This window comes from Vidua macroura, chromosome 11 (genome assembly GCF_024509145.1).
Source record: "Vidua macroura isolate BioBank_ID:100142 chromosome 11, ASM2450914v1, whole genome shotgun sequence".
Lineage (NCBI taxonomy): Eukaryota > Metazoa > Chordata > Aves > Passeriformes > Viduidae > Vidua > Vidua macroura.
This window is the reverse complement of record NC_071581.1, coordinates 2,671,171-2,687,727: the sequence shown is the minus strand read 5'-3', so window position 1 is coordinate 2,687,727 and position 16,557 is coordinate 2,671,171. Positions and strand designations below refer to the sequence as shown.

At 41.7% G+C, this 16,557-nt stretch overlaps 1 protein-coding gene across 1 annotated transcript; it reads right to left on the bottom strand.

The window, feature by feature from the left end:
• Positions 1–3,270: 3,270 nt before the first annotated feature.
• Positions 3,271–13,163, bottom strand: CA7 (carbonic anhydrase 7). Its single transcript, XM_053987749.1, has 7 exons — positions 13,124–13,163; positions 10,936–11,133; positions 8,035–8,153; positions 6,788–6,883; positions 6,487–6,549; positions 5,325–5,480; positions 3,271–5,043 (listed from the first exon to the last, which is right to left on the bottom strand). Exons 1-7 carry the CDS (start codon positions 13,161–13,163, stop codon positions 4,921–4,923), a joined length of 795 nt encoding a protein of 264 aa, XP_053843724.1. The 3' UTR covers positions 3,271–4,920.
• Between the last annotated feature and the right edge of the window lie 3,394 nt (positions 13,164–16,557).

Below are 16,557 nucleotides of genomic sequence, written 5' to 3'. Positions count from 1 at the left end.
TTTTCTGCAATTAAGAGACTCAGCCTAGTGATACAGATTAGAAAACAGCAATAGATCCAAACCCTTTGGAAACTTGTGAACATGCAAAGGAAGGTGGGTCCTTTGGACGAACTGTCTCTCTGGCCCATCTCAGAGAACACAGACTGAGTTTGGTGCTTTTTGCACAAAAAGCTCTAAAGTCTAACAACCAGCTTTTGGAAAGGAAACAGCACCAGCCCACAAAACACCTTCCTGCTGAGCACCTTTAAGAACGTGCCCTGTTTGCTGGCTGTATCTTGCCCTGTGAATAATGACATTTCATCTGCTGTATATTACATTTTGGATTTTCACAAAAGGCAAATTGGCACCACAGATGCCGAAATCTCTTATTAGAACCACATAAAACCCACAAACAAATGGAGAAATGAAGGAGGCTCTAGGTCTGTTAGAGCAACTGCACTTTTGAGTTTGGTTGCAGCTATTTCCTGTCTGATCTTCATAAGTAATTGAAACCAAACGCTCAAATGCTAGGAAAGAAGGCAAGCTGCAAGAAACATAGATGAACAGAGGTAAACACCATGGACAATTAATTGTAGGAAAGCTGCCATTCCAGCTCTCCAGCTTCATTTAGCCTCTCCTGTTGCAGCAGAGGCTCAGCAGTGTCTGGAGTTGCGGGGGTTAATCTGAAGACCCAGTTTAAGTCAATGTAATTGCACTGGTGCAAAGGTCTTTCCAGTTGCTGTAATGGGATCTGAATGCCACATGGATCATTTCTATTGGATGTTGCTTAAAATGGTTTTAGTTAAACAAACAAATGTTCATGAAGGTTCTGTGCCACTGTAAAAGTAAATTTCTATTTCTTGGGGTCAGTTTTCAAGTCCAGGAAAGTCTTGTGTCTTGGGAAGAAGTGCTCATGGGTAAAAAAAGTGATTATATTCCTTTCCCCTCTCTCCTCCTTCCACCTTCTCCTCCTCCAACAGACAAACAGGATGAGCTGGCTCCTAAATTTTATTTAATATTCCACTGAGTCGATATGAAATTAAATGATTTGCATTACTATTTTGCTGTTCACAACCTGGAGTAAGATGCTGAAATTTTCCTAAATGTCAAATGCAGTGCAGGTAGCAGCATAAATGGAACATCAGAGGAGTGAAAGTTCCCTGACTTACAGCTGTGCAAGTCAGTCAGGTTCCATATTCTGTTGTGCTTTCCTCGGGGTAAGCAAGAAAAGTGTGAGAGCCCCACTCTCCCAGGCAGAGCAGAGAGAGTCCTTTGATGCTTGGTGCTGTTACTAAATGGTCGCTTCTGCATGCAGAGGAATTCAGAGAGGAAAGCAGCTACACTGAGGTATAAGATAACACCCCATTTTCTTCAGGCTTATCTGTGTTTTTTCCTGAAATATTCCCTTTTTTATCTTTCTGACCTTTGAACTCTGGCAAGAGCACTATCTGGTGTTGAGGTACCTCACAAAACCTTTCCCCAATTCTTGTATTTGGATTAATTTACCCTCATCATGAAACTTATCTATATAAATCTGCTACATCATAGCAACTGTATGATGGAAACTGCCTAAAAATCTTTCTGCTTGCAAGAGATTGGGGAAAAACCCCAAAGTTGAACTGTAACTACAGCTATTAAAGTTTAAAAGCTAAAGTTAAAAGAGTGTGCAGCTCATCAAGCAGAGGACCTCTCTGCTCAGCAGTGAAATGAGTAACAAAAAATGGTAACTGGTTTATGGAGTTTTTTTTGTCAGACTGATTTTTATCTGAGGAAGGAGTTTCAATGACTACATATACAGAGCCAGCAAGGGGTTTTCAATGGCAATCACTCATATCTTTACAAATTATTATTGTCAGAATTAAATTCTCTCATCTGTTGTATTTTGACTGAATGGGTCTTAACAATTGTTTTAAGCATTGTGGCAAGAAAGAGAAGGAGAGCCACTAGATGGCATTTTTAATCTAGCTTTTATCACTGTGCAAATTCAGTTGCTGTTCTAAATGTGAGGCCTCTGTTCTCTCAGTCAGGATGGTTGCAAGCCCAGGAGAAGGTAGGTGAACTCTTGCTGGAATAATTACAGTCAGCTCCCATGTTTTAAAAGGTAAGGATAGCTCATGTTTTAGAATTGTTCAGTCTCAAAATAAATGAAGTGTATTAAATAGGTGTTTATCCAATACAATAGTTGTGGCTTTTATTGGATGATCAGGATCTCAAAAAACAAAGGATATAAAAGTCCTTTATATTTTACTTCCCTGTGGTAAAAAATAGATCACGTTCTTCCATACAACAACTGAAAAAAACCCAACCCAAACAACCAAAAAACCCTGTAAGCAAAATCAAATTTATTTCTGCAGGAAGGTACCATTCAGTTTCTCCCTGGAACTGAACACCTTGGGGCAATGCAGCATTTAAAGCTGAATTTTTACTGTGTAACTGTGTAAGCTAAACATTATCCTGCTGTTCATGAATAAACCACTCTCAAAGAAATTTAAGTACTGTGTGCAAGGTCACAGCCGACATGTTCTGGGCATAAATAAACTTTTTTTTAGGTTGAGGGGTTGGAGTTGGGGAAAACTGGACAAAGTTTCAGTGCACAAGTCCTCTTTACCTCTTGTGAGAGACAGGGAGCAGAAACTTCCACCTATGCCTAAAATGAGAGGAGAACACTGAAAATGCTGAATTTGACCTGCTCTCTGAACACCTGTACTAATATTAATGCAGCAGTGTTGGAATAGCTTGATTATGGTACATAAGGTAAATAATATTGGTTATATTTTAATCAAAAGTATTTTAAATTTGCCCCGATACATTTTTTGCTATCAAAACGTAAGGTTTTTTGAAAGACTTTTTACATTTTAGAATGCATCTCTTAATGTAAATTTTAACAGTGACATAAGTTTCATGATAATTGAACTCTAGGCAAGAAGTCATTCAAGGTATACAGAATGTTATAACTTAAGTGAAAGGATTAAGCTGAAATAGAAACTGTTAATCCCAGAAGATTGCAAGAACTGTGATATAGACTAAAAAGGTGTCAGAAATAATTTCTAGAATTTAAAAACATGTCCACAAACTTGGGAGGGATAACTCTTATCTGTACTTAGATCATTCCACAGTAGCTTAGGGAAAGTTTCTGTAGAACTGAAGATAAACAGTCAAAGCATTCCTTGATCCAAAAGAGATGCACCTGTTGAAAACAAACAATTTCTGTTAATGCAAATCCAAGAAAAATGATGCTGTAAGTAAGGAGAGGTGGGTCTTCTCAAAAAGAAGGATGAAGATATGCACACATGATTTTAAAGTCTCATTTATTTAATTTGTTAAAGAAATTAAGATACATTAAATAGAGTTTCTACAATACCAGTTTGCATTACTAGCAAAGTTCATAATACATTCATAATAGCTAAAACCATTGCATTTTGTAAGGATTTTCCATTGCCTTTAGCGTTTCCTGGATAGGAATCTCACATCTAAAACAATGCTGAATTAGCCCTCACAACAGCCCTGTGAGGTAGAAGTCAGTGTTACCCTCTTTCTACATAAGAGGAAACTGAGAATCAAAGTTTTAGGTCAGTGTACCAGAAAAACTGTGGAGATTTGAGGAGCAGAATTCCAGTCTTTCACTCCTTGTACTGTGCTTCACACCTCATGTCATCCTTCCCTGGAGAAAGGGGAACAGCCACAGCAGCTGCTGTTCTCCCTTCTCCCCACTTTCCTTGGCCTTATACATCCTGATTTCTCCATCTCAGCTGACAGAAAGTGATCAACATCAGCAATGTCTACCTGAACTACACAGACAGAACAGGCCATGTGAAGCCCAGAACTCAAGGAGCTGGGAATTGACTGTGGGTAGTCACAGAGAACATCACAGTATTGAGTACCAGAGTCAGAATTTTGTCACTAAGCTGCAGAACCAACACATGGCTGTTCTAAAGCAATTTTGCAGAGGTAAAAGGATTCAGGAGTGCTGAAGCCTCATGTGTGCAGGGAGCATCCCTGCCAGGCAGCCTGGGGGCAGGGAGGCTCTGTGCAGCAATGCACACTCAGGGCAGACAAGATCTACCCATGTAAGGTCCCTAAAGGAAACAAAATACCTGCTCTCTGTAGGGCAGACACTGAAGGAGGTCATATTGCAGAGCATAGCACTGAGCTGAGGTAGAATCTGAGCAACTGAGGAACACAAACATACCTGGATCGCTACAGAGGAACTCTTCAACCAAACTGACCCTGACCAGGGCACTGTGGTCCTGTGTTCTGTATGGGCTGAAAGGACAAATACCTAAATAACACCGCAGTAAACTGCTCTGCTTTTCAACACAGCATTATGTTGTAAGATAGCATCTTAGAACAGTAGATTTAAAATATATATTTAATTTTCATACCAGGGCCTAGTTGAGGCAAGTAAAGAACTTTTCTCTAGTGCTATTCATACATGCTGTGTCATCAGGCACCAAGAATACAGTGAAAGCAATCTTTAAACCAGAGCTCAGCAAATGGTAACAACAGATCAGTAAGGAAAATTTAAGTCAAATTTGTCCAAAATTCTTGATTACTATTTCCTCATATATTAAATGAGACAAGTAGAAGTTGTGGCCATCAGCATTAGTAGATCACTACACAATTTTCCACTTCAAGTTGGATTCCATATCAAGTTGTATTTTAATGTCATTTTAATTTTATAGAGTTTCAGGTCTTGGATAACAGCCTAGTTCACTCAGCTATCCCTTATATTAAATAGTGCTGGTTAAAAAGATGCCATTTCTCCAAAGAATGAGCACTTCAAATAAAATAGAAAGCCAGAAGATTGTCCATGTCCAAGCAGAGGGTTCTTGGAAATGCCTGTCTTGTGTGTTCCATGAGTGGTCTGTAGACCAGAGTTTCTGTTTAGAGTATCTCATGTGTGGAAGCTCTTGGATATCTCAGGACCATTATCAGTTTTCTTCAGGCCTTGAAGGAAGCTCGAACAATTCTCCCCTTCAGAGGCTGAGGGGGGCGAAAGTTATTGGCCATTTGGATCCTCTGGTCTTCCTCACCGGTGAAGAGCAGCATGCGGAATTTCTCCAGCTGGAAGTTCAGGGGAAACAATTCACCACTCAAGAGGGCAATCAACAGTATTTTTTTTTTTTTAATAGGACTAAAAGGAAATATTCAGTATATTTTAATCAGTTAATGGAACAGGTTCAAGCAAAACTCCTAGAGTGCATTAATAGAAAATAACAGAAGCCCTGAGGATCGAACAGGCGAAATATTCAGAGACTTTTAACTTAGCCTCGTTTCAATTCAAAACAGTCTTTGCCTGCTTATCCAGCATTGAATGCTACAATAACAGAGTATCAGAAAGTTACCTGTTTCACAGAGATTCTTATAGGTTCTTTCAGCACTATCCATGTCACACTCTCATTAAGGGGTGGGGTTGTCAGAGAACCGAGGTATGTCCAATAATCTAGACTCAAGGGCAGGAGACATTTAGGGTTGAAGCCTCTAAACTGAGCTTTTGTTCCCTGGGAAAAGAAAATAGACTTTAAATGTATCCTTTTACTTTTAAGTGCAGGTAAAAAAAACTTCTTTGAAAGAGAAGAAGATGTTAAAGTAACACTAAAAATAGGGGAAAGGAGAATTCTGTAAAGGTTTGGCTGCCTTATAACTGTTAGCCAAAAGTAGATGGCATGTGTGATGCCTAATGCTGGCTTACTGGACTTTGAGGTCTTGCACCATTGTCTCTACCAAAATTCACCTCTTGTCACAACAGGCCCAAAAATAATGCAGGAACTGTGTTCTATATGTAGTGTTCAGTGTGAGTATAGATAATATCATGGCATAAGTCCTTGTTTCATTACTTTCTCGTCTGTTTTAGTAGGGAAATTTAAATCCTATAGTCATTGTCTGCTATTCTAAGTATTTGCTTTAAAAAAAAAAAAAAATCAAACCTTCAAATCTAGAATTAGAGGAAGATGCATTGATAGAGGAAGGTACATCAACCAAAAGATTGGTAGAAATAGAAGGAGGTGCTGCCTAAAGTAGCGATTGCCTTAAGTACCACAGTCTAGAGAAATGTTCTTCAGCCTGTAGGAGCATCCAAAAGGGTCTCAGTCACTCAGAAACACCTCAGGAACAAACCCTGGACCTCAGTGAGATCATCCCTGACAGAGCTCTGCAGCAAAGACAAACAAGCAACTTCTACTTGTGCCAGCAGAGGCTCAGTGGAAAAGGATTATTTTGCTGAATCTAAGAGCTGAGTCTCAAGGGTCAGGGAGCTGTAGATTTTAGAGTTTTTGGGAAATTCAAAACCTCTGGATGACCAGTGGGGTCAGCATGGCCTTGTGAGGCACCTGAGATTAGGAAAATAATATGAACTTTGGAGGGGAAAAAGAAGCTACAACTACAGTTATGTTCTAGTTATGGGAGGATCTGTGGGCAAGTGATTTTTCATTTTTGGCTCAAAGATGTACATGAGCATGATTGTTAAAATGATATCCCAGAAGCAAATTTAAAGAGCTTATAACTTACTTTAAATTTTACCATGTACAAAGCATCAGTGAGTCTGTTCATACTGGCATGTTCTTTTCCAATCTAAAAGAATGGAATAGACAGGTTAAATAAGGACTACAACTATGCTTTAATTAGGGGTTGTTTTCTTACCCAAATCTTAACATTCCTACCAAAGTTTATCAGCAATTTGTAATGCATTAATGCTTCCAGTAAGTCATCTGTTTTCCTTAAGCACTTCTTAAATATGTGGCATAGTCCTCAAACATTTTACAGCATAATGCTTTTTATCATGTAAACATGCTATTTTTGCAGTTCTTACCTCCAAGAAAACACCAACTACTGCCAAGCCATCTGGAGCTGCTGCTGCCTCTCCAAATGTTGCATATTTTCTGGCATTCCAATGTACTAAGTGGAGCTTTAAAGAAAAATAACAAATAAGAATTAAATTAGTAATCAAAGTTATGAACGTGGTTTCTCATTGATAGCACTAACAGTTATTCATAACAGAACAGTTTTGTGTCAAAGGCTTTGCTGGAAACGTGAAGAAGTTCAATCCTTTGGACAGGTCCATGAGTGTGGGCAGGAACCAGGCAAGTTTTTTTCTGTAACAGCCCACACGGGGGTGGCATGGCCAGGCTTTGGGAGTGGGAGGGTACAGGGGTGGCTTCTGTGAGAAACTGCCAGAAGCTTCCCCAGCTCGTGAAAGGAAAGGACCAGGCTGGAGCAGCTCCTGAAGGGCTGACTGCACCCATGGAAAGGACCAGGCTGGAGCAGCTCCTGAAGGGCTGACTGCACCCATGGAAAGGACCAGGCTGGAGCAGCTCCTGAAGGACTGACTGCACCCATGGAAAGGACCAGGCTGGAGCAGCTCCTGAAGGGCTGACTGCACCCATGGAAAGGACCAGGCTGGAGCAGCTCCTGAAGGACTGACTGCACCCATGGAAAGGACCAGGCTGGAGCAGCTCCTGAAGGACTGACTGCACCCATGGAAAGGACCAGGCTGGAGCAGCTCCTGAAGGACTGACTGCACCCATGGAAAGGACCAGGCTGGAGAACCTCAAGGAGCTCACTGTCTCCTGTGGGAAGGACCCCACACTGGAGCACTGGAAGATGTGAGGAGCCCTTCCCCTGAGGAGGAAGGAGCAGCAGAGACAACCTGGGATGAGCTGAGCACAGCCCCCATCCCCTGCACCACTCGGGGGAGAGGTGGAGAAAGCTGGGAGTGAAGATAAACCCAGGAAGAAAGGAGGGGCAAGGAGAAGCTGTTTTAAGATTTAGTTTTTATTTGCCATTATCCTACTCTGATTTGGTTGTTAATAGATTGTTTTGTTTTGTTTTGCTGTGTCAGTAACTGGTGAGGGAGCTCTCCCTGCCTTTATCCCGACTCACATGCCTTTCCTTATGTCCTTATCTCTCCTCTCCCCATCCAGCTGAGGAGGGCAGGGATGGCTGACCTACCCATGGTGAGCAAGGAATGAGAATCCTAATTCTGCCTGCACTGCAGACAAAGTCATGAGACAACATCATTTGCATGAAATAATCTCATCTGTGAAAACACATCCTTACCTCACAGGGAAAAGGTTTTCCATCAATGGTGTGCTCTGATCCCTGGCTGTGTGTGGTGCCCCAGTGGAAGTGGAATTGCTTTAGCCGGAATGGATTCTGAAAGGGCCCTCCACTGATTGCTGGGCAGAAGAATAAAAAGAAGAAATAAAATTCAGGAGAAGAAAGCTTAAGCATTCTGGCTTTTTAGCTTCCTGCTAGTTAAACTAAGCACCGTTGGCACAATAGCGGAAAAAAGCCAGCAGGCTCTCCCAGCTGCCAGCATGCAAAAGATGCATCATCCAGGCATTTAAGAGGGATGGATTTACTAATGGAGTGCATCAAAACTCATTTGAAAATGTAAATTAAAAACACTGTGTGGCTATCTTTAGAGAATTTGTAGCTTTCTTGAAAGAGCATATTTGACACATGAAGATGTGGTAACCACCCTTATGCCTTTAAACACAATAAATACAAAACACAATAAATACAAGTGGAACAGATGGAGTAGCCCTGGGAGAGGGACCTGGGGGTGCTGTGGGTGAGAACTGGCTCTGCTCCAGCCCTGAAACCCCCCTGCCCTGGGCTGAGCCCCAGCATGGGCAGCAGGGGAGGGGATTCTGCCCCTCAGGTGAGACCCCACCTCCACCTGCAGAGCTGCCCCAGCCCTGGGACCAGCACAGCCAGGACCTGGAGCTGCTGCAGAGAGCCCAGAGGAGGCACCAGGATGAGCAGAGGGATGGAGCAACTCTGCTGGGAGGAAAGGCTGGGAGAGCTGGGATTGTTCACCTGGAGAGGAGAAAGCTCTAAGGAAACCTTATACCCTGAGCATCAGCTAGACAGGTCAGCTAAGCATTTCCTTCTTACAGTATCTTTACTTCCAGTGGAGTTTATCTATATTCTATTTCCTTTAAATACCTGATCCCATAAAAGAGGAAATATAATAGCTGGCACTTCACATGACACCACTTAACCTCAAATCACCTTCTAAAGGTAAGGAAATGCCACAGAGACACTTCATACATCATTTAGAAATAACACCTAAGCACAGAGGAATGTTTAAGATGCCACCTATAGAAGATATTTTATCACAGCATCAGTAATCCCTGTAATTTTATATGCCACCAAATCCAATACATTTTGCCCAACAGACCTCAAGAGCTGATCAGAATCTCACATTAAGAAAATTTAAATTACATTTAATATCTGTAAAGCTTGTATCCTCAGTGCAGTTCATAACATTTTATTTAAAGAGTGAAAGCTGGGGCTTGCGTGGTGCTACCACATGTACATGCTTTCAGCTGGCCTGTATGCAGGAAACTGGCCTTGCCAAAGCAAAGGTTGTAGTATTAATTAAGGATATAAATACTGCTAGCATGTTTTTCTAAAGTTAGCAAAAGAATGCATCACCTGTCCCTAATATTTTAAGAAATTTAGCTATTATGGATTACTGTCAAAATTCTATTATGTCATTTATGCAGATCTTTGAGTCACTAGATCTATTTCAACACAACGAAAAGCAGTTTAAACCATGTTTCCCACTCCTAGCAGTCATCTTCCTTGAAAAAGTGCTATTGAAACAAGACATGCTTAGTGTAGAAAGGGTCTCATTCCTGGCAGGTGCTCTGTGCCTCTAAATTCAGAGTAATAGATGTTAAACTTCTGAAGCTGAATGAAGTTCACTGTTACACAGATACAGTTCAGCTGAAAATTGCATTAAAGTAGTTACCAAACTAAGATAATATTTCCAGAGAGGTTTTACAAACTCTATTTATAGGGTGACATTCTGAACAGATCTGTGCAGTAAAAATGGAAAATGCTCACCCAGTCTTCTTTGCAAATTCAGTAAAGATAAGATGCTTAAAAACTTGACCATCTCATTGGGCAGGTTCTTGAATTCATTCCGGAAGAGAAATTTTAAAACAAGATATCTGGAATATTAACCTTTAGCCCTTATTTCAAAGGGTTACCAGGACAGACAAGCCACTTCACAGAAAAAGTAATTTGTTTTCAATAGCAAGATATCCTATTTAGCTTGCATCAATCAGCACACCCAAAAGGAAGATGAAATCAGCTGATAGGTTTAAAAATTGTTCCAGTTCTTTTTGTTTTGTTTTTTCTAATGTACTCTTCCTATTTATCAGCTGCTTTATTATCTCTTATTTGAATGCTCTTCCCCTACCCCCAGATGTAAAAGCACAGTCTACCATGGAAACAGACCTAACAGAAGAAATAATCAATCACTTAAAGAATTTACATTCTCTGCCAAGGGCTGAGACAAGAATAATGTACAACTGCAGACAGTCCAACATCCAAAGTTGGCTGCTACCAACTCAGAACCCAGAATAAGCTGAAGATTTTCTAATTTCTGAAGAAACCAAAGTGCTACAAGTCAGGGAGGAAAAAAATTGCAAGGTTACAGTGACCTATCCAGGTACAAACTGGTGCAATAATTATGAGGACTGTGCTGCATGACCCAGCTCTGCTTATCCTCTTCCCTTCCCTGTGGGTGGAAGCTGAGCACTGGGCCAGAGCTGGCACGTGAGTTGGCATCTTTGATTGGGGTGATCACGAACCAAGCACCGAGGAGCTTATATCCCTGCTCTGGGTGCTGGATGTGGTCTGGCAGTGCTGGAGAGATGCCCAGCAAACCTCAATTCTCATCTAAAAGAAAAGGACTGCAATCAAACTTCTCATTTTCCTGATGCAAGAGCTTTTCCTACTGAAGAAACACGTATTGATCTGTGATATTGCATTGCTAGAGAGGCTCCAAGTGAAGACAAAATATAAATGGCTGCAGTCACATGCCTTGTTCTAAACTGAAATTATACATCATAGAAGTTACTCTGTACAGAATGTACTTAATTACTTCCACCACTAAGTCCCAAGCTGGTGTTCTGAGTTAGCTGGCCGTGCTAGTCTCACCTGTCCTGTCATCAGTGTCCTCAAACTCCACCATGACGGAGTGGCCGGTGTTGGAGATGCTGAGGGAGGTGCAGGACTCGTAGGAGATGACAAGCGGCTGCAGACTGGGGTCATAAACTGCCCGTGCAGAGTCGATGTTGATGGGGGACTGGCGGTTCCCCTGGGCAATGGGATAAGCTTTGTGCCACTCAGAAGGGCCTTCAACAGCAAGCAAAGGAAAGCAGCATTATTTCCTTCCCACACAATGGTCCTTATGGGCTTTCAGGAGGCTTCCTCAGCAAGAGTGACTCCAGTGTTTGGAATGTGAGAAATTAATTTAAATTCTAGGCTGGTGTGGTTTTATTAGCACAAGCAGGCTCCAACAAGATGGGGATTCAAATATCTTGTCCAGCACGCACCAAGGAGATCATGGCACATCAACACTGTCGTACCCCTAGTCACTTGTGCCACTCTCTCTCTGCAGAGGTTGCAGTTACCTTGATAAGGTGTTCCAAGGTGGGTACAGGTATAAACATTTGCATGCACAAACACACTCCCCAAAGAAAAGGCATTTAATTCTCCCTGGGAAAGAGAGCATAAAAGCTCCAGCAATTCAAATTAGATGCAGATGACTCAGTCTCTTAGCTACTGACTATGCAGTTATTTTTAAAATAATTTTATGACTGCAGTAAATCTTTAAGACAGCTCCATTCTTCACTCATGCCCCTTATGGTATCTCTCTAACCTGAGTGAAGGATACAGGATGATAATTAACACTTTGAGACTTCCTGACCTCAATGAAGAGGGGGAAAAGCCCAATTTAATAGCAGAACTCTGCTGCCAGAGCTGGAAGACTCTTAAGCCATTGGAGATAACAAAAGCTTATCCATATAAAAGAATTCCTTTTTCTTATGGCTCATTTTCTACTTTGCTATGGTAGTGAAAGCAGCAATTAAATTCCTCTGTTGCTTCTGTGCATGAAGTATAACAGTAACAATTGTACTTCGGGATTCTCAAGAAGCACATTTTTAATTGTAGCAATCTCACATACTTTCACAAGGGGAAGTTTTTTTTTTAATCAAGCACAGGTATTTAGCCTCCTTGAGTTTACATAACACAACAGTGATCTATTACACTGTTACTTGGCTTTGACACTTTCTGCTAAGCTTATAAAATAATATCTTTTCTCAGCCTGCATAGAAAGCAGATTTAAGAATTAAATGCTCTTGCACAAGCTAAGGCAACATCATTCAGCTCTCACAAACTTCATAAGAGTATCCATGGCTCTATTACGCCTAGCTACAAGCACAAATACATAACATTACTTACTAGCACTAACCAGCTTCACTTGGTATTCAAACTTGCTTTCAGACTCACAGAAACTAAAGGAATTGCTGTTAAAAAAAGAGACTGGCCCCTGAAGGTTATCCAAAAGACTCTTGTTGGACACTCAGCAGCTAAAATAATTGCTGCAAGGAGAGAGACTCCTGCAAGTTATGCAATTGTTTCATTGGCCAGCATCAGTCACTCATCCACCCTGTCGGTAAAGGATCCAGGCACTACATGATGCTACTGTGGCAATTCTTCAGGAGCTCCACATCCCCCCTTGTGCTGTGACACACACATCCTTGGAGGTGGGAAGCAAAGGAGGAGGACTAAATTAAAAACTGTCAAATCAGAAATCATAACTTGTTCTGTAAGAGATCTGATACTGATCTGTACAATTTATTGATGTACTAGACATACATAACATATAGCTTATTTTATTCACTTTTATGAAAGCCTAGATAGCTCATTTCAGCAACTGCACAGAATTAGGAGATCTATTACTGCTCTACTAAATCTTCTTTACCTAATAGAATTGCTTTTGGAGAGAGATACAGGTAATCTTTTTTATAACAGCATTTTGGAAAGGGACCCATCTGTAATATCTACAGTCTGAAAAAAACCCAAAGCATTCAAACTGCTTCCCTCAGTTTAGGAATGTTGATTGCAACACTGAAAGGCAGCAGATGTAAACTTGCACATCTTTTGGTGCCACTTTCTGGGTGCTATTGATGATCAATAAAGTAATTAATTACCTGCTGTATATACTTGATTCTTGCAGACATCAAAATGCAGGCAGCTCTGCAGGGCTCAGGCAACAGCTCTAGAAAGAAAACGAGTGGGGGAAGACAGAGAGATGCAGCACGGAAATGCCATAACCTACCGTCAGCCTGCCCATATCCCCAACTGTGGTGGCCAGTCATTTTGGGAGCTGCCCCTGCTTGGCTCCAGCTCCCTGAGCAGGGCACTGCTGCCTACCTGCCTTTATAGCGGCTCCCCGTGGGATAGGGTCAGCCCCTTAAAGATACAGAGCAGCCAAAGCAATTCCTGCAGGACAGGGAAAGCTCCCGTGTTCTCCTGCTCCAGCCTTGCTGCTCCTGATCTGCTCCTGTTCCTGCTCCTGCTCCTGCTCCCCCTATTTGCTAAGGCAGTACAGGTGAAGGAAAATGTAAAACTCAGATAACTGAAGTCTCAGGACTTAGAGAGAAAGCCAAACTGTGGATCAAATTCAGGAAAAACATCAGTGTTTTCTCGTTCTCTGTCCCAAGGAAGGAAAAGCCATAAGGTGCTCTAAGCATCAGGACAGTCATGCGCAGGTGGGACCTGCCCGTCTCACATCTCTGTTCTGCAGGGAGAAACATCAGTGCCTCTATTCTGAAACCTTCCTGCCAGCTGCAAAAAAGAAATGGTGTTTTCACCAGATCTGTAATTAATCACAATTGGTGCTTAGATGAGATGGAGAACATTCTCATCTTGGAAAAAAACTTCTTGTGCTATTTTTAAACAAGGTACAAATCAAACAAAGTAAGGATGAATTGACAATCTGATTTTAATTTTGCAACTTTAAAGAAACATTTTAAATGGACAAAATTAAAAGCATGGTTATATTAAGGACAGAACATAGCAGACTCCAGAGAAAGGAGTTGATCTGTGAAGTCTCAGTTACCTGGAATGATCCAGTAGTTGTCTGCACCCTGCTAAAGCCATGGAGAGGCTACAATGAGACACCCAATCTGCAGCTGTAAATTGTCTTAAGACATCTCTAGGGCAAGGAAAAAGGCTCCTTCATTGTAATTTTGTTAGATCTGAGGAAATCTCTCTGTCAAGGCTACATTTTCCAAACATATTGATTTTCACAAAGCCAATAGCACACAAAAATAGGGATTCTTCTATTATGCAATCAAGAATATGGAAGGAATAAATCAATAAGAGCATTTTATGCAACTTTTATGTTGTTGTACTGCCTTGTAAGTATTAATTTTCTTTTTCAAGAGGTTTCCATGATAGTCAGCTATAAAACCTTTTAGAGCTGCTGATGCCAGCTAAATCACTCACAGAGGGATGTAAACTGCTGCAAAGGTCTCCACAGGGGAGTTCTACAAAGACTTACTCAGGTCAGCTCCTCAATTTGTTCCTGTCAAGCTGCTGTGACCCGCTCAGGTCCCTGGCACAGACACTGAGTACGGCTGCATCCCAACAGTCTGGGAACACAGGCCCTTTTGGGCACCCAACACTGGAATTAGAACCTTAAAATACCCACTCAGATGCAGAGTCAGGAAAGCTGCTCTAGGGAGAAGTACAAAAAATACCAACACAACAGTGGAAAAAAATGAAAGAGGGATTTTGTGCATTAAAAGAGCAGACCATAAGCTGGGGAAGTCCATGTGCAAGACAGAGAATGCTGAGCAACTGTTTTCAAGAGAAACATCAACACTGGGCTCAGGTGAGCCCACAGGGCACAGTGGCACTGCAGTGCCCAACCTGCACTGGGCACCATCGACCCCTTCAGCTTTTATCTTCTCACTCAAACCCACACATCTCTCTGCAGATCTGGACTACAAACACATGGCACACGAAGAACTCGGGGACAGTGAAAATATCCTGAAGACGTGGCAGGAAGCAGACTCCACAAAATGGAGGTTTAAATGGGTGGATTTAGAAAAGTGGAAGGGGGGAATGACAATACCTGAGGCGAAAGGAAAGAGAGCCTGAATAAAACTTTAGCTTGTAGAATATCATTAGTAAATGATAGTCAGTGTGTGTATGACAACTTAATGTGCTTCCAACCAAGTCAGCCTTCTTTCTTTATGAGGAAAATATTAAATTTTCCTTTAATATAAGGTAACAGTGCTGCTTATACAAATATCACATTATTCTTTAACCCTGATATCTCTGGATATTGGCTGACTCTAGGAATGTGTTTTACTGATTCTGTCCTCAAATTATCATTTATCACTTCAAAAGCTGCAATCATCATGTAATTCTGTTCTGTTTTACTAGTTTGAATCCAGGACAATTACATCACACTTGTGAACTTATGGAAGTGAGGACAACAGAGTGGTAGGTGCTTAAGGTGTGGATTTCTCCAAGGCTGAGCTAAAAGTGACATGATTTCCACAAATTTCTCCTGGGCTCTTGATGCCATGTCAGAAGTGTCTGCTTCGCAGTGAGTGACAGGAAGACGTAACTCAAATCACTACAGTGAGATGTTTCAAGTTACCTTAAAACAGAAATCTGTCTTCCTCAGCCTTCTCACTTAGGGTTTTATTATCCTTTGCCAGCAGTGATGAGAGAACAGAGCAGCAGCCCAAATACAGGGGTTCTCTCTTTTGTTGTTGAAACTTAGTGCCAGAAATGTTGGTTGAAATTTTTTAAGGTGTGGAAAGTTTTCTCCTTTTTTGTACATTGTCAAAGTCCAACCAGTGCTGATCTGTATGGAAAGATCTTCGTAACAGAAGCACATAGGCACAAGAGATTTCACATGTTCTTGTCTCCATACTAAGCAGGAATAACTGCAATAATATATTTTGCAGCATCTCTGCAAAATATATCCTACCAGATTTTCCTGACTGCAGGTACCTTCAGGGCTTCTGCCTCAGTCTGCCTGAAAATGCCTCAAAAGTCCATACAGAAAGTGTGTTACGAGATGCAGAGAAATGCCCATTTTGATCATAAATTCTGGTAATGGCACTGTTGATCAGACAAAGTGGATCCATTACTGTGCAACAGCCAGTAAATACACACTTGAGAGAGACACTGATTGTTTATGTCAGAGTTGCCAAGCCTTGTGCTCGGTGGTGTTCCACAAATCAAGCAGCCCAACTATCTATACTTTTGCCTATTTATGTATTTTAGCAAACAAAGGCATGAAGGTCCATTGGCTACAGGTTACATAGTTCTCTTATTAATTAGTATTCTCTCTTCTGTTGGTTAATGAGTCTCTCGCTCCTCCTGCTAATTGCTGCCACGCTCTCCCTTTCTCCTCCTTTGGCTCGGTGCTTTCCTGAGGGCTGCTCCAGGAGCTGGTGCTCCTGACCTGCCCCTGCCGGAATTCCCCTTTACCCACTCGGAGCTGATTCCACAGAGTTGCTGAGTTGCCTAGATTTGTTTCTTCCTTATCTGGGGGTTCTGCCTAATGTCCCCGTGGCCCCTGAATTCTGCATTCCTCGAGTATCGGTGGAAATCCTTCTCCCCGAGCCCTTCTCCCCAGGGCTGAGATCATTGGAACACGTCCAGCCCCAAACCTCAACAGGGCAATTCTGCTGGCCAGGAATTTGTGTTTCTAACAGCTGGACATCACTTAGAGCTTGTTGGCCG

Bases quoted from the DNA above. Each gene is read 5' to 3' on its own strand.
- CA7 (XM_053987749.1), bottom strand. From the start codon at position 13,163: ATGACTGGCCACCACAGTTGGGGATATGGGCAGGCTGACG. The intron at 11,134-13,123 runs GTAGGTTATGGC...TTGCTGTTGAAG, and splicing joins GGGATATGGGCAGGCTGACG to GCCCTTCTGAGTGGCACAAA. The intron at 6,550-6,787 runs GTAAGAACTGCA...CCATTCTTTTAG, and splicing joins TAGTTGGTGTTTTCTTGGAG to ATTGGAAAAGAACATGCCAG.